Source organism: Hevea brasiliensis, chromosome 11 (genome assembly GCF_030052815.1).
Source record: "Hevea brasiliensis isolate MT/VB/25A 57/8 chromosome 11, ASM3005281v1, whole genome shotgun sequence".
Classification (NCBI taxonomy): domain Eukaryota; kingdom Viridiplantae; phylum Streptophyta; class Magnoliopsida; order Malpighiales; family Euphorbiaceae; genus Hevea; species Hevea brasiliensis.
In genome coordinates this window covers 76288178-76315957 of record NC_079503.1, presented here as the reverse complement: position 1 = coordinate 76315957, position 27780 = coordinate 76288178, and the positions used below count along the sequence as shown (strand labels likewise).

Genomic DNA, 27780 nt, shown 5'->3' with positions numbered 1-27780 from the left:
TTTGATTTCGATTATACAATTTGTATATGTAAATTAAATACCTTAAAAATAAATCTGATTTTGATTCCACAATGAACAAAATATAAATATAAATTTATCATTTTACTTTCGATTCTGCTCTATTCCGATTTCAATACTGATTTAAATTTCAATTTTCAATATGTAAATTCATATCAATATTTTTTTTTCTATACACATTTTTTTAAGTTTTGTGTGATCAAACTACAAAATTAAGAATTAATTTTTTAAGAAATATAATAAACATTGACTGCAGTAGTAAGGCTCTATGTATTTTTAAGAGAAAAACATAGATTCAATTTTTAGAGAAAGACAGTATTGGAAGAAAAAATATAATAAATATGGTTATTAGTTATTTTAATTTTATTTTCTTTTAAATAATCTCATATTTTAATTTTAAAATGAAGGTGACCAATCAATAAAATTTTTAACTAGGTTGAATTGGAATCTCAAATAATTTATTTCAAATTCTTACTTTTTATATTTATTTTGAATTTATTAAAATTTAAATTTATATATTTATTTTTAAATTTCAAAAAAAATATTTGATATAATTCTAAATCCATATATTCAATCCATGATGTTAGTGTTTAAATTGTTATAATGTATTAGTTTTATGATTACCAATGACAAAATGTATTTATAAAAATTTGTTATCATATCACATAATTTATTAACAATCCATCACAATTTTCTTTTTTTTTTTATTTAAATACGTAATATTTCTACGTCGATAGTGATATTCAAATAAAATTCTCTTAATGAGAATGACGTAGTATATAAATTTCTAATTGTATAGATAAAATTCACCTTTGATAAATTTTATATCACTGATCCAATTATTTATTGGATCTAATTTTTTTTTAAACATATCAAATTTCCAATTAAACTAATGAAAACATTTAGCTAACAAAAACTATTTACACTTAAAAATATGAATTTAAACAAATTAATGAGAACAAATTAATAAAAATAAATTTATTAGTTTAATAAAATATTAAATTATGATTGTTGAAATAAAAAATTTATGAATAAATAATTGTTGATCAATTTATTCGAATTAATCCTATTTTTTTTTTAAAAATTATTTTTAAATTAAATTAACCATTAATTAAATTAATTCAATTGATTAATAATGAACATGAATAAAGGTTTTCTCTAAAAGTAAATATATTTAATAATATTAATAATAATGTAATTTTTCATAATTTTAAAATATTAAATTTTATTAAATCTAATTTTAATATATTAATATTATGTTTTTAATTTTTTGAAAAATATTTTATTATTTGATTCTTATATGTCGACTTAAAATTTTTTTATAAATTTGTCACTGATTATACATAAATAATCAAATCATTTAAATTTATTTAATAATAATTTTATTATTTTAAATTTTTATATTGATGGTTTCTTTAAATTTATTTAAAAATAAAAACGGCCAAAAGTATTTTGCGAAACGGTAACGGCAAGGAGGGAAACTATGGGCGGAGGCCAGGCCAGTCCAATAATGTTGACGTGGGCAACCTCCAAAATTGAAATACCAAACTCGTAATTGTTGGGAAAAAAAGAGGGCAATATGGTAATAAAAAAACCAAAAAAAGAGCGAGGAGAACGGAAAGTAGAGAGAGATAGAAAGAAAGGGGAAGGAGGAGAGAGAAAGGAAGGAAAAGGGAGAGAGAGAGAAGACCAAACCAAGAAAACTCTCAAAAAGAAAAAGAGCAAGCTGGAATCACATGGGCTTGTTCTTGTTCTTGTCTCTCTTTGTTTCTCTCTCTCAATCTCCTGGGTCTTCTTCCTCCTCTTGCTTCTTCCCTTCTCTGTCGCCACACCATGATCTCTCTATCTGAGTAAGAAAACTTGGGACTCCTGTCTCTGTCTCTGTCTCTAACCATGGCTGATGATAAGGTAATTTTAATTTTAATTTTTTCTCAGTTTTTCTGCCCAATATTTCTACATTTTCTTGGGAAAAAATTTTGACATCTGGTATGAGCAAATGAGTTATTCTTTTCTTCTTTTTGTGGGTTATTCTGTGGTGTCGATTTTGGAATGGGTATTTGGAGGAAGTTGAAAAGTTTCTTTTTTTTTTTTATTATTTTTTTAGATTTGGAATTTTGTTTTTGTTTTGTGCATTTTTTTCTCAGCAGCGGATCGAACTCTTTGGTGGTCGGATTTGCTGAGATGCGTGCAGTTCTATAAGATTTTATTATCTGGGTTTCTTTTCTTGGATTTTCCCAGATTCCAAACGGATATTTCTTTTCCCTTCTGGCATAACTAGTTCTATGACTAGCGATCTAGCTTGTTGAGCCTCTAGTAAAACCTGAGATTATGTTTCTGCTATTTTTCCCCCCTTATCTTGATCTTAGATCTCTCTTTCTAAGGCGCAACCTTTCATCTTTTATATATATATATATATATATATATATATATATATATATATATATATATATATATGGACACACACACACACACACACACACACACATAACGGAATTATGCTTTATGTTGTTAATCTTGATATCTTCTTTGAGCCTAAGATGAAGTGTTCTTTTGGTTACTTTGAATTTTCTTTTATGTTTATAGATATTGGGTTTGTTGAACAACTTGATCTCATTCCTGAGTTGGGTTTGGTTTATATTTATAGATCACGTCTACTGCTCGCATTCTCTGTGTTATTTTTGCTGCTTTGCTTTATTTATTGCCTAAGATTTCTTTTCCCCCAGCTTATTCTTTTGTTTAGTGGTAAAAACTGTGCGAACTATTTGTGTACTAAAATTTTCTTCTTGTCCCCACTAAGTGAATCTTTATTTGTTTAAATCTCTGACTTGCAGGAAATGTCTGCGCGAGTTGTGGATGGGAGCGATCCGGTCACTGGTCACATCATTTCCACCACTATAGGAGGTAAAAATGGAGAACCTAAGCAGGTAATAATGTTTTTGAACAGACCTTTTTTTGTTTTTTCAGGCGTATTTTCTTTGTACTTGTGAATGTTGTTGAGGATCAAGAGATGAATTTAGTCCAAATTTGGGAAAATTTGATAGCTAACTAAGGTTCATTTTTTTTTATGCTTTGCTCTTTGCAGACCATCAGTTACATGGCAGAGCGTGTTGTGGGGACTGGGTCATTTGGTATTGTTTTTCAGGTATGCAGTTTATAGTATCTATTTGCTTATTGCCACTTTAATTCTGCTTCATGAGCTAATATTTCTCTTTCTTTTAAGGCCAAATGTTTGGAAACTGGGGAGACTGTAGCGATAAAGAAGGTTTTGCAGGACAAAAGATACAAGAACCGAGAACTGCAGCTGATGCGGGTTATGGATCATCCTAATGTGATTTCTTTGAAGCATTGTTTCTTTTCCACTACAAATAACAACGAACTCTTTCTGAACTTGGTCATGGAATATGTACCGGAGAGCATGTATAGGGTTTTGAAGCATTACAGCAATGCAAAACAGGCAATGCCACTCATTTATGTGAAACTTTACATGTACCAGGTATTGGAAAAAAAGTTTGTCTAAGATACATTTGTTATTCATATTCTTTCTGATAATAACTATGAGACACCTTCCAGATTTTCAGGGGATTGGCATATATCCACACTGTTCCTGGAGTTTGCCATCGGGATTTGAAGCCCCAAAACATTTTGGTATGCTTCTGTGACTATTAATTGTAAAATAAAAAGATTTTAGTTTCGTTTCTCTACTTCCCTTGTTCTTTTTCTTTTTTGAAATTTTTTTGAATGTCTCAATTTTTTTTTGGCTGTCTGCAGGTTGATCCCCTTACTCACCAAGTGAAGCTGTGTGATTTTGGAAGCGCAAAAGTGCTGGTATGTTGATTCCCTTCTATTTTGTTTCCTTCTTCCCTTTTGCAGCTGCAACTTTGAAGCTAATTTGATAAATTCTATTCCTAGTATCTTTAGGAAATTGATCTGGTTCTTGATCAAAAGGGATATCAACCTTGGTAATGATCACCATTTGCATAAAACTTTTGAACCATGAAAAATAAAATTTATCTGACATTGGTTAAATGCTTGATGTATGTTAATCATTAATTTAATAATCAATGCAAATAATGTTCTTGAAGTGATGGGTATCACGGTTGGTTTAGCTTGCTGTTACTTTTTATTCTGGGGTTACAAACTTCAACAAACGCAGTACATTTTGTCTATAACATATGACTTCTCTTTGGATTGCTGGCTAGTTATTCTAAGCCTGTGGTAAAATGGCCTTGCTATGGTGTTCTGGTCTTATTTTTCCTTGTATCTTCGTTTCTTTCCTCTTTCAATTCCAAAACACAAATTTTTTCCACAGATTGGTCTCGTGTAAGAGCAATTCCTGGATTGAAGGATGGCAAAATCAGTTGCTTATCTGAGGCCATGTTTAGGCTCGCTTATAACTACTGATGTGCCTGTGCAAGATCTTGGTTTTGACAATTTTTTTCTTTTTTTTAATTTTTTATGATAGTTGACATAAGTGATTACTCCAATAAGCAATCATAATGTTAAACTTTTATCTTTAGTAGAAAGTGCATTTGCTAGTGGATGTATCTGGAATTTTTGCTTCCCTCAATTTCCATGAAATGTTGCACATGTTGACCATGAATGCCCTTGTGATCAGGTCAAAGGTGAAGCTAATATCTCATACATATGTTCTCGGTTCTATCGGGCTCCAGAACTTATATTTGGTGCCACAGAATATACAACCTCAATTGATATATGGTCTGCTGGTTGTGTCCTTGCTGAGCTTCTTCTAGGCCAGGTTAACGCTTCGTAGCATTTTAAGATTGCCCTGACGTATTAAGTTCTTTAGACTAAATAATTTGTGCAGAGTGTTGATTATTTATTATTTTTTACAGCCATTGTTTCCTGGAGAAAATGCGGTGGACCAGCTTGTAGAGATCATTAAGGTATGCTTTGCTTATAAATTGATGCAGTTCATAACTTGTTATAATTGTGAGTTAATTCCTTATGCGCCTCATTGCAGGTCCTTGGCACCCCAACCCGAGAAGAAATTCGCTGTATGAACCCAAATTATACTGATTTTAGGTTTCCACAGATAAAAGCACACCCTTGGCACAAGGTTTGGTTTTGCGTTTGCATTTGACATTTTTGACACGTTAAATTTTGCCTCGATTTTGCTACTTTCCTTGCTTTTGAAATGCATTTTGGATACATGTTGGATGTTAAAGTTTTTGAAGACAAGTTTTGTTGATTATTTAAGTACCATAAATGTATCATAGTTTGCACTTTTTACTAGCAGATATTCAGCCGCTTAATTTATTCATAATTTTAGGTTTTCCACAAAAGGATGCCTCCAGAGGCAATTGATCTTGCTTCACGACTACTGCAATACTCACCGAGTCTACGATGCACAGCAGTGAGTTCAAATTACTTTGTTTTATTGATTTTCATCCTTGCGGAAATATGTAACATGTTCGACACTTATGATTGGTTCGTATTATTCATACTAAATACAATAAGTTTATGCCATTGACTTTTTCATTTTGTCTATTTTGAATTTGATTTTATTTTTTTCATTCTTAATATGCTGGTGTGTTCAACACTCCTTCCTAATAAGAATTTACCTTTGCTTACAGTTAGAAGCATGTGCACATTCTTTCTTTGATGAGCTTCGGGAACCCAATGCTCGCCTACCAAATGGTCGCCCTTTGCCGCCACTATTCAACTTTAAGCAGGAAGTATGTTTGAAAACTTTGTGAACTTTGTTTCTTTTATTAGTGTGAATATGCAGCCATGGCCATTCTTAAAACAATGACTGCATATTTACTGAATACGTTAATGTAACTAAAGTAGGTTATTGATTTCAATCCTTATCCTCAATTTTTATTGTTTGGTTGCAGTTAAATGGGGCATCTCCTGAGCTCGGTAACAAGCTGATACCGGATCATGTTAAAAGGCAAATGGGTCTAAACTTTTTGCATCTGGCTGTGACATAATAAAATACAAGTGATGATAGAAATGATATTAGCCAGTTGTTCTATTGATACAAAAGGAGTTCCATCTTTTGTGTTTGATCATCAAGCGTTGAGCTCTGACCAGCAACAGCTTTTGTTCTATCATGACAAAGTACAGGATCAGGCGGCTGGATGGCTGCACCTTCTTGATGTTTTATTCTCCACGTTTGTTCTCATATCCTATCCACTTTCCTTCCTCGAAATGCCTTTTTGTTTATGTACATGTTTGATAGTAAAGATAGCCTGAGATGGACTTTATCAGATAGCTGCTAGCAGAGGTAAAAAGCTTGAGAAAGTGTTATCTGTAGCTAGGAAGAAAGGCCTCTAATAGAACAGCCCAAAAGAAAAAAAAGGGATGGATTTGTTTTACTTGCTGTGTTGTTTTGTATTAGTTTTTCGGTGGCCTTGTTGGGGCTGACTTTTTAAATAGCAAGACGATTGCCATCACTGGCGGTTTGTGCAAAGTAATGTCATTGGGTTCTCTTGTAGTGCCTCTCCACTCTGCCCCTCTTGATTTATGGGTTTCCGCATGTTCATGTTCATGTGCCTGAATAGACTATCCTATCCAAGGTTTCTGAAAATATCACAGCACAAACATGTATTATTCTACACTTGTGGGTTATGGAAAGCGTTAATGAATGCAACCTTTTTGTGAAATTAACACCAGCGCAACTTCAGGGATTATCCAGCCTTTGTGGTGTGTCGCTCCGGTTAGCGTTGGATTTGCCCGAAACTTTCTTGTGGGAAAAAGAGGACTCTGTTTGGGTAGGAGCGAACTTGTCGGCTATATTTCACTTCCAATAACCGGCGACACCTGTTTTCCCGCCACTTGACGAGTACTCCCAGGGGACTAGAAAATTGAGTAATATCATAACGCCGTTCATGATCAAAGTAACCTGCACCAATGGAATTAATGCAATGTGAAGTGTAATAATTGGTGAAGAAGAGATGAGCCTACTATATAAATTTCTACGTTTTCATTTTCTAACACTGATTATCTACAGTAATAATGAAAATTTCAATTAAAAAACAGTAATAATAAATTAAAAAAAGAAAGATCCAGCTCCAGCTCCATTTTTTGAAATTATTATATTGCACTGTTGTTGGAAATTTCATGAACCGCTTCTCGAGGCAAAGAAAGATTCCAAGAAATAGCAGACAGAAGGTCAAGAGACTGGCAAGAAAGTCCAACACACCTGTTGGGTTACAGCCACTACAGCTATTGCTTCTAATTAATGTCCTGACCTCACTTTGCATCCTGCATATCTAGATTTTGGGCAGTCCGAAAAACAGTGAAAACCTCAGCTGTTTTGTTTTCGGTTTTCTCATTGGAAGTTGTAAAATTGTAATGGCTATTTTGTTCTGTTTTTTGTTGATTTTGGTGGATGTTACTCTAGCCTCTGATGGTCTTGTGCTCTCTCCCAAAGGTGTTAACTATGAAGGTGACAACTTCCGAACACCCTGGTTAATGGGGTAGTAATAATAAAGCCTATTTGGCATTTGCATTTCATTTTGGTTAAAGTTGTTGGTTCTGTTTTGGTTTTTGGTTATGTGAAAATCAGTGGCGGCATTGATGGCGGTGAAGAAGGACATGGTCGATGTGTTCCGGGTAATGGAAGGTTGGGATATAAACTCCGTTGATCCTTGCACTTGGGACATGGTCGGTTGCTCTCCTGAAGGCTTTGTCATTTCCCTGTGAGTTGCAGAAATTTTTGTTTGGTTCTCCTTCTTTATTTTCTGTTTCTGCATTTCTTTTTTAAGATTTCTTCTTATGGGGTGTGTGTGTGTGGTATTGTTTTTTGTAGTGAAATGGCAAGCAAGGGATTATCGGGGACGCTATCACCCAGTATTGGGAATTTGAGTCGATTAATGACTATGTAAGTTGCTTTCTCTTTATGTGCATTTTTCTACTTCACTTGATTGCTACCCGTATTTGTTTCCCTTCTTTTCTTTTTGGTCTTAGAGTTCTTTTCATTTGCTAATTTTTTGAATTCATTTCTAGTTTGTGGAGATTTTAGATTGTTTTAATTCTGGTTGCTGTGAGCGGAGTAATTGGTGCCTCTATAGTGTCTGCTGCATCCTTTGTGCTATTTACTTGCAGGCAATTGCAGAACAATCAGTTAATAGGTCCCATCCCAGCAGAGATAGGAAAGCTTTCAGAGCTTGAGACTTTGGACCTCTCAGGAAACCATTTTGCTGGAGATATTCCGAGCTCTTTGGGTTTTCTGACCCATCTAAGTTGCCTGTGAGTTTGGCTTCATCTTTGTTTCTTTTGGGTTCTAGCATTGACTTTTCTTCTGAACAATTATGTCTAAACCTTTAACATGCCAAGTTTTTCAGGAAGCTCAGTAGAAACAAGTTATCCGGACAGATTCCTAAACTTGTTGCCAATCTTACTGGACTTCTATTTCTGTATGTTCCTTCGCACATAAGCTATTATTCTCGTTTGGGTTTCGGAAGATGCTTTAATTTCATCTAACCAATATAATGCAGGGATTTATCTTATAACAATCTCAGTGGTCCCACACCAAAAATACTTGCAAAAGGCTACAGGTGAGATATTTAGTAGAACTGCATTTCGTCTTATCTATAATCATTCAATTGATTCTATCTTCTGCTAATTGATTGAGTAAATGAAGCGCAGATTATTCTGGCAATAGTATTACCATGTAAAAATGAGTTTTTGAACATTCATAATCATTCATGTCTATTTGTAGTGCACAATTATTATTATTATTATTATTATTATTATTATTATTATTATTATTATTATTATATTTCAAGAGTTTTTGAACACAAATTTCTCTTGATTCTTCTGTCTTCATCTATACAAAGGGGTGTGTGTTTTTATTGCAGTATAACAGGGAATAGCTTTCTTTGCTCTTCCGCACCTGCACAAATTTGCATGGGAGTCCCAAATCCAGGGAATGGTAAATGCAACTAACCTGTCCAACTGTTTTGCTAAAATTTCATTTTAATAATGGGACCATGAATAGATGTATTATTGCAGAGACAGTTTCATTTCAGAAAGCCAGCAATCACCATCGGTGGGTGCTTTCTGTTGCTATAGGTGTCAGTTGCACGTTTGTGATTTCTGTAGTGCTGCTTGTTTGTTGGGTCCATTGGTACAGATCTCAGCTACTTTTTACATCACACGGTACTTTCTAAACTTTATATTCCTTCTTTTTTTATCAACATCAAGCATATAGATGACAGTAAGTATTATGAGTTGTGATAATTCCAATTTGCAGTGCAGCAAGATTATGAATTTCATATTGGTCATTTAAAGAGGTTCTCATTTCGTGAACTGCAACTTGCTACGGGCAACTTCAACTCTAAAAACATCTTAGGTCAAGGTGGGTTTGGGGTGGTTTACAAGGGATATCTTCCAAATAAGACATTGGTAGCAGTTAAGAGGCTGAAAGATCCAAATTATACTGGAGAAGTGCAGTTCCAAACTGAAGTTGAAATGATTGGCTTGGCATTGCATCGAAATCTCTTACGATTATATGGCTTCTGTATGACACCTGAGGAGAGGTTGCTTGTGTATCCATATATGCCAAATGGCAGTGTTGCTGACCGCTTGAGGGGTTTGTCTCTCCCTCTCTCTGTTTATTTTAAATGCAAATAAGGTTATTTCTCACTATAATATACATCAATGAACTATTGAACAGGTTTGAAGTTTCAATTAATTAGTGATTAGGTAAAGAAGTAGATTTATTCAACTAGAAATAATGCTAAATCTTTTTCTACTTTTATTTCAAGCATTTCTTCATTACCTTTCTTTTAAAATAGTCATCTTGACAATCCCATTTTTTGTCTGTCTTTGAACCTTAATCTTAGATATTGAACAGTATTAACAACTGGTCAAATGAAAAATTTTAGTTCATGCTTGGACTTTTACTATGCTGGACTTTGGAATTTGTTACCCTTTTTCCCTGTTTCCATATTTTAATAAAATCAAAACTCAAATATAGGTTTACTGGTGTATCAATTTCTTCTTCTTATTGTCTTTTGGGCCACCGGCCACATCCTCACTGACTTGATTCTCTATTGCAGAGACTTGCCAAGAAAAACCATCATTGGATTGGAATAGACGAATTCGCATTGCCCTTGGGGCTGCCCGAGGACTACTATACTTGCATGAACAGTGTAATCCAAAAATAATTCACAGGGATGTTAAAGCGGCAAACATTTTACTTGATGAAAGTTTTGAAGCTGTAGTTGGAGATTTTGGTCTTGCTAAGCTATTAGATCAAAGAGATTCACATGTCACTACTGCAGTGCGGGGTACTGTTGGCCACATTGCACCTGAGTATCTTTCAACCGGGCAATCCTCTGAAAAAACAGATGTTTTTGGATTTGGTATACTACTGTTGGAACTCATAACAGGGCAAAAAGCATTAGATGCTGGAAATGGTCAAATTCAGAAAGGAATGATTCTTGACTGGGTAAGTTATTTCATACGTTGCTCTAGGTATGAACTCACATTTTGCAAGTTTGTTGCTCTTCCATCTTTATTTTGAGGTGCTGGTTGATAGTAGTGCGGCAAAATGATCATGTGAAACTGCGGATAACTTTGGAATTGGGAAACCAAATGATATCAATATATAATTGTTAGTCTTCAATCCATGATTGTAGTTATGATATTCTAGATTCAATGAGCGAATTACTCTGATAATGAACTGCTTGAGCTGGAAATGCTCCACAAATTGAGAATTGCCAATCAGTAGTCTAAATCAAAACTTTGAATGTTTTCCAATTGAATGCAAAAGTTGAGCTGACATAAATTCTTTGTATTGTTCACCCAAAATAAACTCTTGTAGGAAAGGAAATTTATTATTCCTAAAATTTTTAGCTGCTTTGCCCATCATCTGTTGTAGTGTGAGGACTGAGGTAGAGGGATTGATCTTTTATTCTTTTCTGGTGCTTCCTAATGCTGAAGCCAAAATGAAAGAGGATTACAACAATTGCAACTGGTATAGTTATAATAATAATGTCCTTATTATATGTATTCTTCCATTAGTATGATCAATCTCTGTCGAGCAAATACAAAATAACTATTTTTAATTTTCTATGAGAACTGTAGTACTTAAACTCTATCCTAGCCATTTATTTGCAACCTTTTGCAGCAAAAATAATTGGCTGAGTTGTGCAGGTTAGGACCTTGCATGAGGAGAAGAGGTTGGAAGTTTTAGTTGATAGGGATCTGAAGGGATGTTTTGATGCAGAAGAACTGGAAAAGGCAGTGGAATTGGCTATGCAGTGTACTCAGTCACATCCGAACCTGCGTCCAAAAATGTCCGAAGTCTTGAAAGTCTTGGAAGGTCTTGTTGGACAGTCAGGAACAGAAGAATCACAAGGTGGATCCAATATTTATGAGGCAAGGGTTTGCAGTTTCTCAAGAAATTACAGTGATGTACATGAAGAATCTTCATTCATCATTGAAGCAATGGAGCTTTCTGGACCTAGGTGAACAAGTTGTCAGTTTCTAAATTCATCTGTAAATTTATTTTCTGTTGCATACAAAATTCAGATATGAACATTTTCTTGCTCAGATTAAAGTAAGGATATACATTAGGTAGATAAAGCTAGATGTAAAAATTTTGGTTGTGGATAGTTGGCTGAGTTTGTTAAATGATAGCTCTCCCTCAGTTGAAGCAGCTTGATATTCAACTCTGAAATCTCATTATGCAACTTGTTAAGCAGCTTCCTAATAGAACTCTTTCAAGCACTTGTTAATATTATTAAATATACAACAGAATAATAACTTAGCCTTAATCTTAAATTAATTGAGATTAGTTATATTTAACTCTATTAGACACTAAATTCACAATAATGATGTTTTGGCAGTTTCTGCTGCTGCTTTGAATGATGTATGAACTATTGAGTACTGTTTGATGATGCTGATATGAGAATTCATCATTTTGGGTTATCATTGACTGAAACTGCACAGGCAACAATCTCTTTTTCATCATCTTGGTAATTATTCTCGTGGGTCCTTTGAATTTTTTATCAGGAGCAGATCCAGATGAACATGAATTTTGGTGCTGAAAGATAAAACAAATGGCTGACACATCAACCAATTGAACCATGAGAATGTAATTCTAGATGTGATTGAGCAATAAATCGTAAAATTAGGGGATATGATTAAATTAAAATTTTAATCTCCTAAATCAAAAAAGAAAAGAAAAGGACATCTCATTGATGATTTTTGAAATTTGTTCCTTGGCTGAAAACATCTTTTGAAATTATTTTTGAAATTGCAGGCTATTACGTGTGCAATACACTCATGTGGGTAATGGAAGACCTCATTTTTCATTGCACATGGGAAAGGGAAGTTGCATAAAATTTCTGGGATATACAATTTGGATGCAGTTAGGATTCTAGAACTAAATATCCATACTCTTAGGTGAAAATTCATCCTAAAATTGGAATCGGAAGGTGAAGAGATCTGTATTTATAATAAAGATTTTGACTTTGTATCTGAGCCCACTGATTTTTTGTCACTGTGACTAAAATGGAATCACATCTCTGTTGTTATTGTTTCAATTATGCAAAAAGTTCAATTGGCAAGTGCCAAGTTCCTATCAAGACCCTTTTTAATTGTGCATTTTGTGTGTAATAAGGGAAGTTCAATTCCTTGTGCTCAAAGAACAAGCACATGGTGCCCAGAAAGAGACTTACTTTCACACTTCTCATGGACTTGAAAATAGTTCCACCAGTAAAAGGACACTCATGGTAATAGTTTTCACTTCCAGGATACTATGATCACATCCCATTTTACCCTTTTTATAGAATATTGGAATCCCGTCATCTAAGGTTTAGCCTAGCTTGGTCGATAGCTAAGGCATATTATTCGGCTGATAGAGTTAGATATTCACTTCTCCAAAATTCCCTGCTAAAAAGTCATCACCTAAGAAGATTTTACTATAAATCAAGGTTCATTTAATTAATTAATGAATTTTCTTTTCATTTTATTAATGGAATTAATTTTTTTTTATTGAATTTTAACAGAGAATTTAATTGCAGTGCTTGAAAATTAGCTCAAAATAGCACTTATTCTATTGTCTAATTCATTGTCTAAAGTGTTTCAAGATTTAAATGTGCATGCTGAAGGTACTACCACCAAAATATTTGTTTTAAAGTTGGTAAAGGATTTGTTTCTGAGTTTCTTGAATTTTCAGTCTCTGTGTAAGTATGCATGGAACTGCAGTCAACAATATAGTTAGTTCATCAGTTTGCAGCTCAAGTAATTGCTTTAGATCAGGAGCATGGATGCTTGAGGAACATCCTTTCCATTGTTGTTTTTCTTTTATATATTATTTAATGGAAAATATCAAAGGGCGTCACAAATAGAATACATGGAGAAATTTTAAAATATAGTTGTTGTGTGTAACATACAATGATTTTATTAGAGCCAATGATTATGGTGAGTCCCATCAGACATTTATTGGGGTTCTTTAATTCTATATATGTCTCAAGTGCACCATTTCAACGTTCAGTGAATTAGACCTAGTTTACTTTTCAAATTTCTTTATGTGTTATGCTTTGAGAACATTGTATTTTATAGGGGTGGCAATTTTAGACACGATCTGCGAACACGACATAAAAACGATACAAAAATATAAGATTTGGGTTAGATTTATTAGTGTTCGTGTCTACCCATTTTATGACACGGTTATCATCGTGGTTAACTCACTAACCCGACTTGACACGATTTAATATTTGTGTCACGTATTGACTCGTGACCCATTAACTCATTTGACTCGCTATGACTCATAAACTCACTTATATAGCATGTTAAATAGGTTAAGTCGTGTCAAACTGTATTAAATGGGTTATTTCGCATTAAATGGATGGTGTCGTGTAATCCGTATAATAGAAGGGTCGTATACGTGTTTAAATTTTTGACACGATTTGTTAATTGTATCGTGTTCGTGTCGATCTTAATTATATTCGTATCGATTTTAATCGTATTCTTGTCGCGTGTTGACACGACACGAACATGATCCATTAACCCGAATTGCCACCCCTAGTATTCTATATAGGGATGGCAACGGGTCAGGTTGTTCCAGGTACCCGATCTGACCGAACCCTAATAGGACGGGTTTGGGTATTATATGATCGGGTTCGGGACGGGTTCGGATTTGAAAAATAATACCCGTGAGGGTTTGAGTTTTATATATTGGGTATTCGTTCCCCAAACTCGTTTACACAAATACTTAATTAAATATAAAATATATATTTTCATAATAATATTTATAAATATTTATATATTTTATTTTATATAAAATAGAATTTAAATATTTTATGAAATTATTAAAATTTTAAAATATAAATTATTAATTAAAATAATTTTTTATACAAAATATTAATTAAAATATATAAATTAAACGGGTTCGGGTAGTTGATAATAAATTTTAACGGATTTAGAACGGGTTCAGATTTTGATAATATTAATCGGATTCGGGTTTGTGTAGGGTAATTTTCGCGGGTACCCTACCAATTGCCATCCCTAATTCTATAGGAAGGTCGTTCTGTTATTCTTTTTGTGTGTAGCACGGAAATTCTGCTGTGAGTCCACACAACTAAATGTTGTGAACTTGCATTACTAGCATGATGTTTTCAGACAAATCTCTATTCAATTTCTGGGTGTCCATAAGCAAATAAGTGAATCCCTAATATCTTTGAGTTGATTTTATGTTTGTGATGCATAAGAACGTTTCTTGTTAAGATCCCACATTGGTTTTGGATAGGGGTAAAGTGCCCCTTATATGGCCTTGGACACTTCTTCCTTCTTAAGCTAGCTTTTGAGACTGAGTTGAGCCTAGTCTATTTTCTTAAGACTTTTCTTTCTGATTCAATAACTCATTTAACTACCTCCATCAGCTGCCTCTTATTTGCCTCACTTTTTTGGTTCCATTGAACTACAATTTGATGGTTTTCTGTATTCAATCCCACCATACACACGCATCATAAAATTGGCTGATATATACAAAATTTGCAAACAATTATTTATAATCAAAGTTGGTTTGCCTATCTCTTCCACTTTTAATTGCTTCTACATTATCATAATTAGCTTGGTGGTAAGTGGTAATCTTTGGATACCACTTACCAGCCAAAAAGCTATTAAGAATTCTGCAAACTTTGATCAAAAGGTTCAGTTGGATTAGAGCAATGGAGTTGATCTCAATTAAAGTCTTGCAGGATTAAGATAAATATATCAAATTTATGTGTAGACAATTAAATCATAATTCCGTTGTAGTCTAGTTGGTTAGGATATTCGGCTCTCACCCGAAAGACCCGGGTTCGATTCCCGGCAACGGAAGTTTTTTTATTTTTTCACTATATTTCAATTTTGCTCATTTCTGTAAGGGTATTACTGTCATTTCAACCACCTGCAACTACAAAACCCTAGTTCATCAATTATAAAATAATTCTCAGGGGTCTCAGACTTCTTTAGCCGTATTAAACTGCCTCACTCCGTCTCTGCGTCGAAGATCTCCTGCTAATTGCGTCAATGGTTTCTCTTTCTCTTCCTCTGATTCTTAACTCTTATTGTGTGTATGTATTGGTTCATCTAAGTGGTGTATTGACTGTGTGCGGTTGTTAAATTAGGCTTCGGAGAAAAAGCTTTCAAATCCTATGCGCGAGATCAAGGTGCAGAAGCTTGTACTCAACATCTCCGTTGGCGAAAGCGGCGATCGTTTGACTCGTGCGGCCAAGGTTTTTCTTTCCCTTTGTTTTCCATATCTTACATTTCTCTCTGCTTCTTTCCTTTTGGAAAAAAGAAATTAAATTTATTTGCTTCTAGGTGCTTGAGCAACTCAGCGGCCAGGCCCCTGTATTCTCTAAGGGTATAATTTATGATTTTAATAACTTTTTTTTAATTCCTTTTCTTTTATTTTTTTTATTTGTTAATTTGATTTTGGTGTTGTTGATAATGGCATTGAGCAGCTAGGTATACCGTTAGATCTTTCGGGATCAGGAGAAATGAAAAGATTGCTTGTTATGTGACCGTCAGAGGAGACAAGGCTATGCAGTTGCTTGAGAGCGGGCTGAAGGTGAAGGAATATGAGCTTTTGAGAAGGAACTTCAGTGACACCGGTTGCTTCGGATTCGGTATCCAGGAGCACATTGATCTTGGCATCAAGTGAGTTTTTATGGTTAATTATGTTAAAAGTAACTCGTTTTTATTGAAATTTGAAATTGAAATTCCAAATGCTTTGTCTGTTTGTGAATTTGTGGTATTCCCAGGTTGAATATGATTTGATATGGTCATATGAATAGGCTTTGATACTCGGTCATTTTTACCATGTTGGCCCTAAGATAGAACCGGTTTGTGAACTTAGGCCATTAAGATAATTACAGGAAGTATTGATATTGATTTAGCTGCTTAGGTTTCTGTTTTTTCATGAAGTGGCATGTAAAACATTTTGGAGCTTATTGCGGGTTATATGGATAGTGCCCATAGATTTTGCCCTGGTTAACACTGAAGGTGAAATTGAGCTCAAGGCTGAGCATTTTTAAATCTTTGGTGGATCAATAATTATGGACAATTTATTCATGAAGTGGCATCTATGTAATTTATGTCCAGGATGGACTTCTTTTAAGTATTCCTTGTTCAAATAAATTATTTTCTAGTTAGGTGTGGTTTTATTTCATAATTGTATATGGACTGCATGCCCTGTTGTGATATTGGTTGGTTCCGTGGAGTCTCCATTTTGTGGTCTTTTTATTTGATAATTGTAACAAAGCATTGATGAAAACCTTGTAATTCTAAGTTCATTATTATAATTATAAAGGATTTTCATGCCTCAGGATGCTTTATTTGATGATGTTATTTCAATACACATTTGAACTTGTTGTAAAACTGACTTCAATACTTTGAAACTCTTGACAGGTATGACCCATCGACTGGTATCTATGGGATGGATTTCTATGTTGTTCTCGAGCGCCCAGGTTACCGTGTGGGTCGTCGCCGAAGATGCAAGTCACGAGTTGGAATTCAGCATAGGGTGACAAAGGAGGATGCCATGAAGTGGTTTCAAGTGAAATATGAAGGTGTCATCCTTAACAAGGCCCAAACTATTGGGGCTTAGAAGTGGTTGGTTATTTTAAGTTTTTGCGAGTTCTGTTTTGGCAGGATAATTTTTATGTTCTTGGAGTTGTAAACTTTTTTTCTGAAGATTTTTGAATTGGTAGAATCTGGAATACTAATTCTGTTTCATTGTTTTAACTATGTGGTGCTTTATTATTAATCATGCTTAAATCATGCATTCAATTTTATTAACCCCAAATGATTATGGTCCAATAGTGAGCAAGATTTGTCAATCTTGGGTTCCTGCATTTTGCCTTCATCATTTGAATATAGTGATCAGGAACGGAATGGTTGGTTAATCTCGGCTGATGATCATCTCAATTAGTTTGCTACCAACCGGCTACCTTGCCTGCTATGCTTGCAATGAAGCTCTATAGTTTAGTGATAGCATATGGTTTTGTGTGTGAACTGAGGATGGGAGTACAAGTTTAATATTGAGCAGCAAGTACATGAATGGTCAACCTTGCAAGATTCTTGCAATTCAACGCCCTGTAATGAATAATGAAACCGAGTGAAAAGCTATGAAACATGTTCTGTCCTTGCCAGAAGTTGTTCTTTGTTTATAACCAGTTGTATTATGCTTATGTTTTAAAAGGTGTTGATTATAAAACTGCTGATGCCATTAGTGCTTACTATAAAGTTGCTGTTTGGGAAGATAAATTACCTGTTTAATAAAAAAATTGCTAGTAAAATGTTATGAACAATATAATCAAAAAATAATATGTTATCATAAATATATTATTTTATTTTTTTATAATTAATAATTTAATTTTTTTATTAAATTTCTTATTATTATATTCAATTTATGAAAGTATATTTAATCTTAAAAATTTTTAAATTGGTGAAATTAATAAATGTTGACAATGCTACATATTTTAGGGTTTTGCATTGTAATTAGAGTTGTAAAATAAATTTTTATATAAATAGGCTGATTAATTTCAGAATCAAGATAATAAAAGTTATTCGTTTCAATTTTTTTTTTCTCTATTAGTAGTAAATATTAATAAAAGTTAAGAATATTTATAAAATATGTATCAAATTAATACTTAGTTATTTAATTAAAAAGTTTTAATATTTAATACAATTAATTGTAAATTTCTCTAATACATAACATAAAAGTTCAAAAATTTTTAATACATTACAAGCTGCTTTTAAGCATTATTAAAAAAATCTTCAAGGTGGTAAAAGAAATCCTTTTGAGGTAGTGGATCACTCTCCTCCATTTGCAACAAAAATTCTGCATTTGTACAAATAGTTCAAATAGATGAAAAATACCCATTTTAGGTATTAATAATTAGGATAAATTACAAATGATTGCTTTAGATTTATAGTCACTCTACTTTTAGTTTAGTCTTTTAGATTTTGTTCTGTTAACAAATTAATCATTCTGTCTAAATTATTATTAATTTTAATTAAAATAATTAAAATTTTGAGATCTTATTTTATTAGTAAATTAGTTTCTTTCAAGTATAATTTTTTATTAGTGTCATCTATCCAAAATTATTAACAAAATGTGTTTTATATCCATATCAAGACTATTTGTTTTACAGAAAATAATTTGCATATAAAAAATATTTATTATAGAAAATATTTTCTAAAAAAATATTTTTATGAAAATATTTTTTATTATTTAATTATAATATTAAATTAATGATATGTATTTATTTCATGTATATATAAATATTTTCACATTCTAATAAGATAATCAAAGTCTAGAAAATAAAAAATAACTCTCTTTAAAAAAAAAAGGAGGTTCTTTTTCTTAAAAATATTTTTCGATGATTAATTTTTTTAAATACGTTAAAAAATTTGAAAAATATTTTTTAAGAAAATGCTTTCCATAAAACAAACAGAATATAAAATTTACAGAAATATATGTATTTGCGTGTGATAAGACACATGTAAAATTAAAAAGATTAAAATAATTATAATTTTTCATGATTTTAGTATATTTTTTTTTAAATTGATTAAGAATACACACCTAAGTAGTTCGTGCTTAACCGGCCCCAAACTCGGATAAAGGAGGAAGATTGCAGTAGGTGACAATCAGCGTAAAAATTTCGTCACACCTCATAATATGGAAATTCTTACGATATAAACGTTGGGACGTTCTCTACTTACGACGCGCTACATCGGAGCCCGGGTGTAGTGAGAAATATGCAAGGGTGTAGGGCATTCACCAAAAGCGAAATGCCATGCCGGCGCTTGGGTGTGGTGTTAAATGAGTAAGGGTTCCCACATCTTGGACGGATGTGTGTAAAGAAGTTAGTTCATAGGACAGATAGTAGAATGGATAGTGGAACAGAACACGATAGGCATAGAGAATAATAGAAGATATCATAGAAGGAGATCAATTAGGAAGGAACATGATAGAAAGAGAATCAGGGTTGGTACTTGGAATGTTGGATCACTTACAGGAAAATTAATGAAGCTTGTAGATACCTTGGAAAGGAGAAGGGTGAATATTGCTTATATTCAGGAGACTAAATGGGTATGAAAGAAAAGTAAGAAAGTGGGTAATTCAGAATACAAACTGTGGTTTACCGGAAATGAGAGAAATAAGAACAGAGTGGGTATAATAATAAACAAGATAATGAAAGATACTGTAACAGCTGTAAAAATAGTAGGAGATATAATTATACTAATAAAGTTAGCATTAGAAGGAGAAACAATAAATATAGTTAGTACTTATGCCCCACAAATAGGACTAAATAGTGAGAGTAAACAAAGGTTTTGGGAAGATATGAATGATCTAATGCAAAACATATCGAATGAAAAAAATGTTTTCATCGGTGGAGATTTGAATGGACATGTAGGAAGTGATAGGCAAGGTTATGAGAATGTTCATAGAGGTTTTGGTAGCCGAAATGAGGAGGGGAAAAACATCATGGATTTTGTCATGGTGTACGACCTAGTACTAGCAAATACTTACTTTATAAAAAGGGAGTCTCATTTAGTGATTTTCAAAAGTGGATAATATAGAAACCAAATTGACTTCCTCTTAATCAGGAAGACAAATAGAACTCTATGCAAGGATTGCAAAGTTATGCCAGGAGAGGCTTTAACAAGTCAACATTAGTTAGTGGTCTTGGATGTCAAATTTAGAAACAATTCAAGTAAGGCTAGAAAAAATATTGTAGCTCAAACAAAGTGGTGGGAGTTCAAAGAAGTAAAGCAAGCGAAGTTAAAAAATGAGCTTATCGAGTCCAAAGCATGGAAGCTAGATGTTGGAAGCCAATAATATGTGGATACAGATGATATCAAAGATTAGAGAAGTAGCTAGAAAAGTATTTGGAGAGTCTACAGGACATGGACCACCCTTAAAAGAGAGATGGTGGTAGAATGAGGAAGTACAAAAGGCAGTGAAGAGAAAGAGGGAATGATATAAGAAATTACCTAAGTGTGATAATAATGAGGCTTATGAACAGTACAAGATAGTAAAGAAAGAGACAAAAAATGCGGTTAGTCAAGCAAGAGTGTAGACCTTTGAAAAGTTATATGAAAAACTTGGAACTAAAAAAGGGAAGAAATATATTTATAAATTAGCAAGGAGGAGAGAAAAGAAATGTCAAGATCTCAATCAAGTTAGGTGCATTAAGGATAAAAAAGGAAAAATGTTGGTAAAAGATGAGGACATTAAAGAAAGAGAAATTATTTTCATGATCTCTAACAATAGTCAAAGTGGTAATAGCGTGAATATAGACTACAGAGCAATAGAAAAGAATGTGAATTACACTAGAAGGATTAGATCTTCAGAAGTAAATGAAGCACTTAAAAGAATGAAAGTGAGTAAAGCCTATGGACCCGATGGAATATCAATTAAAGTGTGAAAGTGTTTGGGAGATGTGGGAGTAGCATGGTTAACTAAATTGTTTAATAAGATTCTAAACTCAAAGAAAATGCCTGATGAATGGAGGAAGATGATTTTAATACATATTTTTAAAAATAAGGGAGACATACAGAGTTGCTCAAACTATAGAGGAATTAAACTCATAAGCCATACTATGAAGTTGTGGGAGAGAGTTGTGAAACTTCGACTACGTTATGACACTTCTATCTCTCCCAATCAATTTAGCTTCATGCTCGGTCGTTCAACTATGGAAGCAATCTTTCTCATTAAAAGCTTGATGGAGAAATATAGAGATGTGAAGAAAGATCTACATATGGTTTTTATCGATTTGGAGAAAGCTAATTATAGTGTTCCAAGAGATGTCTCATGGAGAGTTTAGAACAAAAGAGGGTATCTATTAGGTACATACAAGTATTGAAAGATATTTATGAAGGAACAACTACTATTGTGTGCACAGTGGGAGGGGACACAAGAGATTTTCTTATCTCAATTGGATTATACCAAGGTTCAGCTGTGAGCCCTTACCTTTTTATATTAGTTCTAGATGAATTGATGAAACATATACAAGAGAGTATCTCTTGGTGTATGATGTTTGCAGATGATATAGTTCTGATAGATGAGACGAGAGAAGTAATCAATAAAAAGCTAGAGTTTTAGAGAAATACTCTAGAGTCAAAGGGCTTTAAGTTAAGTAGAACAAAAACAGAATATATGCACTGCAAGTTTAGTGAGGGCCGAACTGGTGATAGTGAATGATTTAGTTTGGATGTAATAGTATTGCCCCAAAGTAATTACTTTATATCTCGGCTCAATCCTTCAAGTAGATGGGGGATGTGAAGAGGACGTTAGTCATAGGATTAAAATCGGATGGTTGAAGTGGAGACGTGCCACAAGAGTTTTATGTGATGGCAAGATTGCCAATAAGTTGAAAGAAAAATTTTACCGTACAGCCATACGACCGACCATGTTATATGGTGGTAAGTGTTGGGTAATTAAGGAGCCGTACGTGTCTAAGATGAGAGTTGTGGAGATGAAAATGTTAAGGTGCATGAGTTGCCATACTAGATTAGATAAAGTCCGTAATGAGAGTATTAGAGAAAAGGTAGAAGTGGTGCCAATTGAGGATAAGTTGAGAGAAAAAAGATTGAGATGGTTTGGTCATATGAAGCGTAGACATATGGAGGCTCCAGTTAGACAAGTAGAGCACATTGGGTTAGGGGATAGAAAGAAAAAAAAGGGTAGACCTAAACTGACTTGGAGGAGAGTAGTACATTATGACATAGAAGCATTACAAATTTCCAAGGTTTTAATCTAATATCGTTTAGAGTGGAGAAAATGAATTCATATAACCGACCCCAATAAATTTTTTAGATAGAGACTTATTTAAGTTGAGTTGAATTGATTAAGAATACACGCGATTATGAGATAGAGAAAGCATATATCTTTTAATAAAATCATAATAATTTTATCAAAATATACTAAACTTTATATCTGTCCACAACCCAAACGACCAAGAACCTTCAATATTAACTTGCAACATATCCTACTAATTATACTGGTCCACCATGTTTTCAAGTGTGCACGAGTTCCGCTTAAGAATTCGCAAATAATTGAACCCTTCATTGTGACATATAATATCAGATGAAGCTTTAATACAAACTTACATAGCTCAAGATTTGTAAACAGATCTGCAACGTCTGCTCATAATCATACCTTTACATAGAGAAGGTACTATTCTACAGATAAACTTACATTTCCTGCATAATCAACGGCAAAAACTGCTCCCAATGAATTTATATCAGCTTTCTTTAGAATAAATCATTTGTTAGAAAAAAAAATTCAATCAAATTCTCACACAATTATATTTGATTTTTATTTTTTATTTTTAACTCGAAAAGAATAAGAAATTCATAACCTTGTATCAAGAAATCCATACCATAAAACCTAAGAGACCATTAAAGAAATCAGAAAACCTTATATAGCAAAAAATAAAAATATGATTAACACATAAAACTAGTCAAACCAATAAATTAAAACCCAAAACAAACTCATTTGGCTACTAAAAACATGATTTTTTTTTTAATAAATTACTCTACATGACAAAGGGAGGTTCAATTGCTCAATGAAATTTAGGGATTAGAGCAATTTCCCAACTATAGAGTTGTAAATCCAATAAGCATTACTATTAGAAGGCTATAAAATAAAAAATATAAAAGAAAGAAAATAGAGTGAAAATCAAACACTTTGAATGGAAAAACACTACAATTCCTCACCACTTTCTTGCTTCTGAAATCCATTAACTTCAAGCCGCTAGTTTGTGTTCTTTTTTTTAGGCTTTTAGGACCTTAACCATTCCAAAAGCTCACCCTTCTTCAACTTCGAGTAACCTTTAAGTCCCCTTGACTTTGCTAGTTCTTTCAACTCGGAGAGTTTCATTTCCTCTGTTCTTGGCAATACCAACACCTTGTCACTGTCCGTAGTTGTTGATGGATCACTGCTCAACTCAATAGCATTTCCTCTTGCGATTGATGGGGATGGTATTGGTGACCTCTTAACAAAATTAGATGGCGGGCGAGTTAAATTGAAGTTTGCTACTGCATGTTGCGCATCATCTTGTACCTTATCATCTTTCTTCACACTTCGTTTTCGTGTCAACACCTTATCTCCTCTTTTTGTAGTTCCATCTGAAAAACTGACAAACTCTAAATCAGGCATCTAAAGAGAGTTAACAAACTATATTGTAGTGGTGGTTGTGAATTAAGCAAATGCGATAATGTAATTTGTTTTAGTTCCATGGACTAATGTATGGTTGAGGAGACAAGACAAGGTATTCTTAAAATTATTTATCCTTCATACTAGAAGAACAACGAAAAAATCCACCAAAGGAAACCTAGATGATCCTGTCTACATGGTCTGTTTTTTTAACAACCAGAAAATGCATAAAGTATTAGATCATTTGACTAATGAAAAGCAGAAGAGAGTAAAAGTCAAGATTGGTGCGAAAGTTAGTTTGTTGCAGCTGCTTTTATCTCGTGTACAGTAGTTAGAGCAGCTTAGTTTACAAGATAACTGTAGTTATATACTTGTACAGAGATCATTGTAATCAGTTAAACTGTTGAGATTAATAAAGCTCAAGTTTTTTTCCTCTCTGTTGCATTTCTTTATATGGTACAGTGCAATTTTGTGTTCTTTTCTTTTCAAAGAAACCCTAAGTTCTTGATCTGCCATGGCTAATCCTTCAGTTATGACTGGTTCAACTGCTTCAGTAAATCCTTTGCAAGATCCTTCTAGTCACTGCTTTCTTCATCCCAACGGAAATCCAGCTCTTTTTCTTGTTTCTCCTGTAACCACTGGCTCCAATTATCACTCTTGGCCCTAGCTGCAGCAAATACTTAGTATTCACACCAACTTGATGTGAATAATGCATTCCTTCATGGAGATCTGCATGAAGAAGTCTATATGCGTTCCTTCACTCCAGGCTTTTCCACTTCTAAACAAAATCAGGTTTTCCACTTACAGAAGTCCCTTTATGGCTTGAAACAAGCCAGTGGACAGTGGTTCTCGAAGCTCTCTAATGCTCTTGTCTCCTTGGGATATGTTCAATCACATTCTGACTAGTCTCTTTTTGTTAAATCATCTGCTAGTTCTGTCACCATCTTATTGGTGTATGTAGATGATATCATACTTGCTGGCACAAACATGACTGAGATTAACAGTGTCAAAGCTTTTCTGGATGCTCAATTCAGAATTAAAGATATAGGAGAGCTCAAGTTTTTTCTTGGATTGGAGGTGGCAAGACCTAAACAAGGCATATCTTTAAGTCAAAGAAAATATGCTCTTGATATACTTTCTGACGCTGGATTCTTGGATTCCAAACCTGCTAAGACTCCAATGGACTCTAAATTCAAAATTAGCAAGGACCATGGTGAACTATTACCTAATAATTTACAATGCATGAGGCTTATTGTTCGACTCTTGTAGATTACATCTACAAGACCAGATCTCTCCTTTTCTGTTCAACAGTTCAAGTCAATTTCTAGATAAACCAACTCTCTTCAAGCCCTTCGAATTCTTAGATATGTTAAAGCCTCTCCTGGTGCTGGTTTGTTCTTTCCTGCTGATTCAGAACTTCAGTTAAAAGCTTTTAGTGACTCAGATTGGGCAGGTTGTGTGGATACCTGGAAATCTGTTATAGGGTTCTTAATTTTTCTTGGTTCCTCCTTAATTAGCTGGAAAGCTAAAAAGCAGACTACTGTTTCTCATTCTTCTTCAGAGGCAGAGTACAGGGCTCTAGCTACTACAACGTGTGAGATTCAATGGATAGTTTATCTGCTTCAAGATCTACAATTCCCACACTCTACACCAGTTTTATTATTCTGTAACAACAAATCTGCCTTACAAATTGCCGCTATTCCTACTTTCCATGAGTGTACTAAACATGTAGAAATTGACTGTCATTTAATCAGGGAGAAAGTTCAAAATGGTCTCATCAAATTGCTTCCTCTATCTTCTTCTGCTTAGCTTTCAGATATTTGCACTAAACCTTTTGGTGTTGTTCCTTTCCATGAGCTCTTATACAAGCTGGGAATGTTAGGGGGGTATTTAGATCATTTGACTAATGAGAAGCAGAAGAAAGTAAAAGTCAAGATTGGCACCAAGGTTAGTTAGCTTATTGCAGCTGCTTTCATCTCGTGTACAGTAGTTAGACTAGCTTAGTTTACAAGATAACTGTAGTTATATATTTGTATAGAGATCATTGTAATCAGTTAAGTTGTTGAGATTAATATAGCTCAAGTTCTTTTTTTCTCTCTGTTGCATTTCTTCATATGAAGACTACCAGTTCTCTTTAGTCTCTGAAGGTTTTCGTACAAGTCCAAAAAACAAGGAAAGAAAAGCCATAGCATGAAGAATATTCCTGCTAGAACTGCCCCTAAAATCAATATTAAGAAACATAAAATCAATATTAAGAAATTTTCTGCAACTGTAAGAAGCATATCTGTTTAGATTACCTTTTATTGGTTTCTTTGATTGACGAAGAATCTCCACAATTGATTCAGTTGGAGACAAGTTGTGATTTGTCTGCTTGGTACTCTTAGCCTCTTTGCCCTCTCCCTTTGAGATTGAGGACTGTATCCGCCTGAACAGGGAAATGATCTCTTCTTGTTTAGGTGACATGGGAAGTTTGCCATCAGAGGATTGAGAAATTTCACTCTCATCCTCCTTCTTTGTTCTTCTTGATGCAGAACTTTTCCGGGGTGGTCTGCCACTACTACTTCCATTATACTTGGTGTTTGAAACACTTAATTGACGCTCATCCTTTTGTGAAGCAAAAGCTAGATGCCCATCTGCAATCTCAGCCAAATTTAACAAGCTGCATCAAAAGATGAGCTCTCAGTTGAAGTTCACAATATCTCATACATAGAATTCCTCACATCAATATATTGGCATCCAAGATTCATGACAACTATATGAAATGAGAAAATTGAGCAGATAAAAATGTAAAAAATGATAAATTTAACCTCCACACAAGAATAGAAGAGCAAAAGCAATGATTCTATACTCCAATAAATTCTATAGATGACAGCTACTTCATTCTTTATTCACTCATAAAAGGGAACTAGTGGAGTCTCTTGCTTCCTTCCAATGCCAGACAATTTCTGAAAACTTACCAGTACAGAATGACAATAGAAAGTTGGGAAATGCCATTATCATTGACCTGGCCTTTACCCAGATTTAATCATTTGACGATCATTAATAACCAATTCATACATAATCATTAATGCTGAAGCTAAAATTTTGAACTGCATCACTTAAAAGTTAAACAACTGACTTATTCTAAGCAATTTCATGAAAATTTCAATAGGGCTATCAAAATCTGATGCAACAATTGGAAGTCAACTGTCGATCTGAAGTATGGTTGTGGGAGGTTCCATTAAAACACTTCAGCTTCATTGCAAACCTCTATGTGCCTGTGATAGCTGCACATCACTCTCAATCACATTTTCTTGAGAGAAAAAGACAGAAATATCAAGATTTGCAACATGCTTCTGCAAATCTCAACTACATGCTGCCGCATGACAAGGGCATCTACACATTTGTTGAAGAATTCCATGCATGACAGGGTAAACTTATTTTTCAATATGATGAACATTAAAAAGGAAATATATGGTGAAGAGTGACAGATTAAAAAAAAAATGTCTTTAAATGCTTCAAATACAAGAGCAATAGCATTTAGCAGATATTTATCTATAAAGAATCAACTATTTCATTACACAATAACTTGTATCCTTCAATAAAAAGTATTATTTAATGAATCCAATTAAATTCATGGGGATGGAAATTGTAGAGGCTTGGGTTTAGGGAGACAAATTACCTCTCAGAGAGTAAACGGGTTTTCCCAGATTGAGCTGCTTGCTGAAAGAAAAACAAGAGGGAAGGTTGAAGAAAGAGCGAGAATTGAAAACAACTGCATTCATATTTTCAAGGAAACTTCTTAGATTCTGAATATGCAATCGGATTAGATTTACAGCCACAGATACAGATACCCTTATAGTACAGATCCTGTGCTTTTCCTTCTTTCTAGGCCACATCTTGCCCTCTACGCGTGAAGCCACTTGGCCAGTTTATGTACACGAGACTGACTTAAAAAAAAAAAAAAATGTCAATCTAAAAAAAATTTTAATAAATTTTTAAGTTAAAAAATAATAAAAATTATTTTTTTAGTCTTTTTTTTCTTTATACTTTTCTCTCTCTTCTTTTTTTTAAATAAAATTAAAATCTAAAATTTTTTTAACTATAAATTAAAATTAAAAAATATAAATAAAATATAAAATAAA

General features: G+C 33.5%; 4 protein-coding genes and 1 non-coding gene across 8 annotated transcripts; 4 read left to right on the top strand and 1 right to left on the bottom strand.

Moving 5' to 3' along the window:
• The first annotated feature begins 1646 nt into the window (after positions 1 to 1646).
• Positions 1647 to 6483, top strand: LOC110631879 (shaggy-related protein kinase eta). The gene is made up of 12 exons (XM_021779896.2): positions 1647 to 1926; positions 2850 to 2942; positions 3101 to 3160; positions 3239 to 3511; positions 3589 to 3663; positions 3787 to 3843; positions 4634 to 4774; positions 4872 to 4922; positions 5000 to 5095; positions 5309 to 5392; positions 5613 to 5714; positions 5877 to 6483. The coding sequence occupies exons 1-12, from the start codon at positions 1912 to 1914 to the stop codon at positions 5970 to 5972; spliced, it is 1143 nt and encodes a 380-aa protein (XP_021635588.1). The 5' UTR covers positions 1647 to 1911; the 3' UTR covers positions 5973 to 6483.
• Positions 6484 to 6628: 145 nt separating this feature from the next.
• Positions 6629 to 11666, top strand: LOC110631877 (probable LRR receptor-like serine/threonine-protein kinase At5g45780). The gene is made up of 11 exons (XM_021779892.2): positions 6629 to 7432; positions 7553 to 7685; positions 7796 to 7867; positions 8092 to 8235; positions 8331 to 8402; positions 8484 to 8543; positions 8847 to 8920; positions 9001 to 9147; positions 9242 to 9580; positions 10050 to 10441; positions 11149 to 11666. The coding sequence occupies exons 1-11, from the start codon at positions 7339 to 7341 to the stop codon at positions 11464 to 11466; spliced, it is 1845 nt and encodes a 614-aa protein (XP_021635584.2). The 5' UTR covers positions 6629 to 7338; the 3' UTR covers positions 11467 to 11666.
• Positions 11667 to 15248: 3582 nt separating this feature from the next.
• TRNAE-CUC (transfer RNA glutamic acid (anticodon CUC)) lies at positions 15249 to 15321 on the top strand. The gene has a single exon. It is a non-coding gene; the product is annotated as a tRNA-Glu (tRNA).
• Positions 15249 to 17232, top strand: LOC110631910 (60S ribosomal protein L11). Its single transcript, XM_021779934.2, has 5 exons — positions 15249 to 15516; positions 15612 to 15719; positions 15808 to 15850; positions 15951 to 16146; positions 16897 to 17232. Exons 1-5 carry the CDS (start codon positions 15514 to 15516, stop codon positions 17093 to 17095), a joined length of 549 nt encoding a protein of 182 aa, XP_021635626.1. The 5' UTR covers positions 15249 to 15513; the 3' UTR covers positions 17096 to 17232.
• An 881-nt stretch (positions 17233 to 18113) lies between these two features.
• Positions 18114 to 27563, bottom strand: LOC110631899 (SAP-like protein BP-73). 4 transcript variants are annotated; one of them, XR_009141412.1, is made up of 4 exons: positions 27318 to 27563; positions 25954 to 26289; positions 23218 to 23646; positions 18114 to 18331 (listed from the first exon to the last, which is right to left on the bottom strand). XR_009141412.1 is itself a non-coding variant. In XM_021779920.2 (3 exons), exons 1-3 carry the CDS (start codon positions 27532 to 27534, stop codon positions 23282 to 23284), a joined length of 918 nt encoding a protein of 305 aa, XP_021635612.2. In that variant the 5' UTR covers positions 27535 to 27563; the 3' UTR covers positions 22996 to 23281. The 4 variants fall into 4 exon arrangements, 2 of the variants coding, with proteins under 2 accessions (XP_021635612.2, XP_021635613.2); XR_002490597.2 differs by lacking the exon at positions 18114 to 18331 and adding an exon at positions 22537 to 22701; XM_021779920.2 differs by lacking the exon at positions 18114 to 18331 and having other exon boundaries at positions 22996 to 23646.
• Between the last annotated feature and the right edge of the window lie 217 nt (positions 27564 to 27780).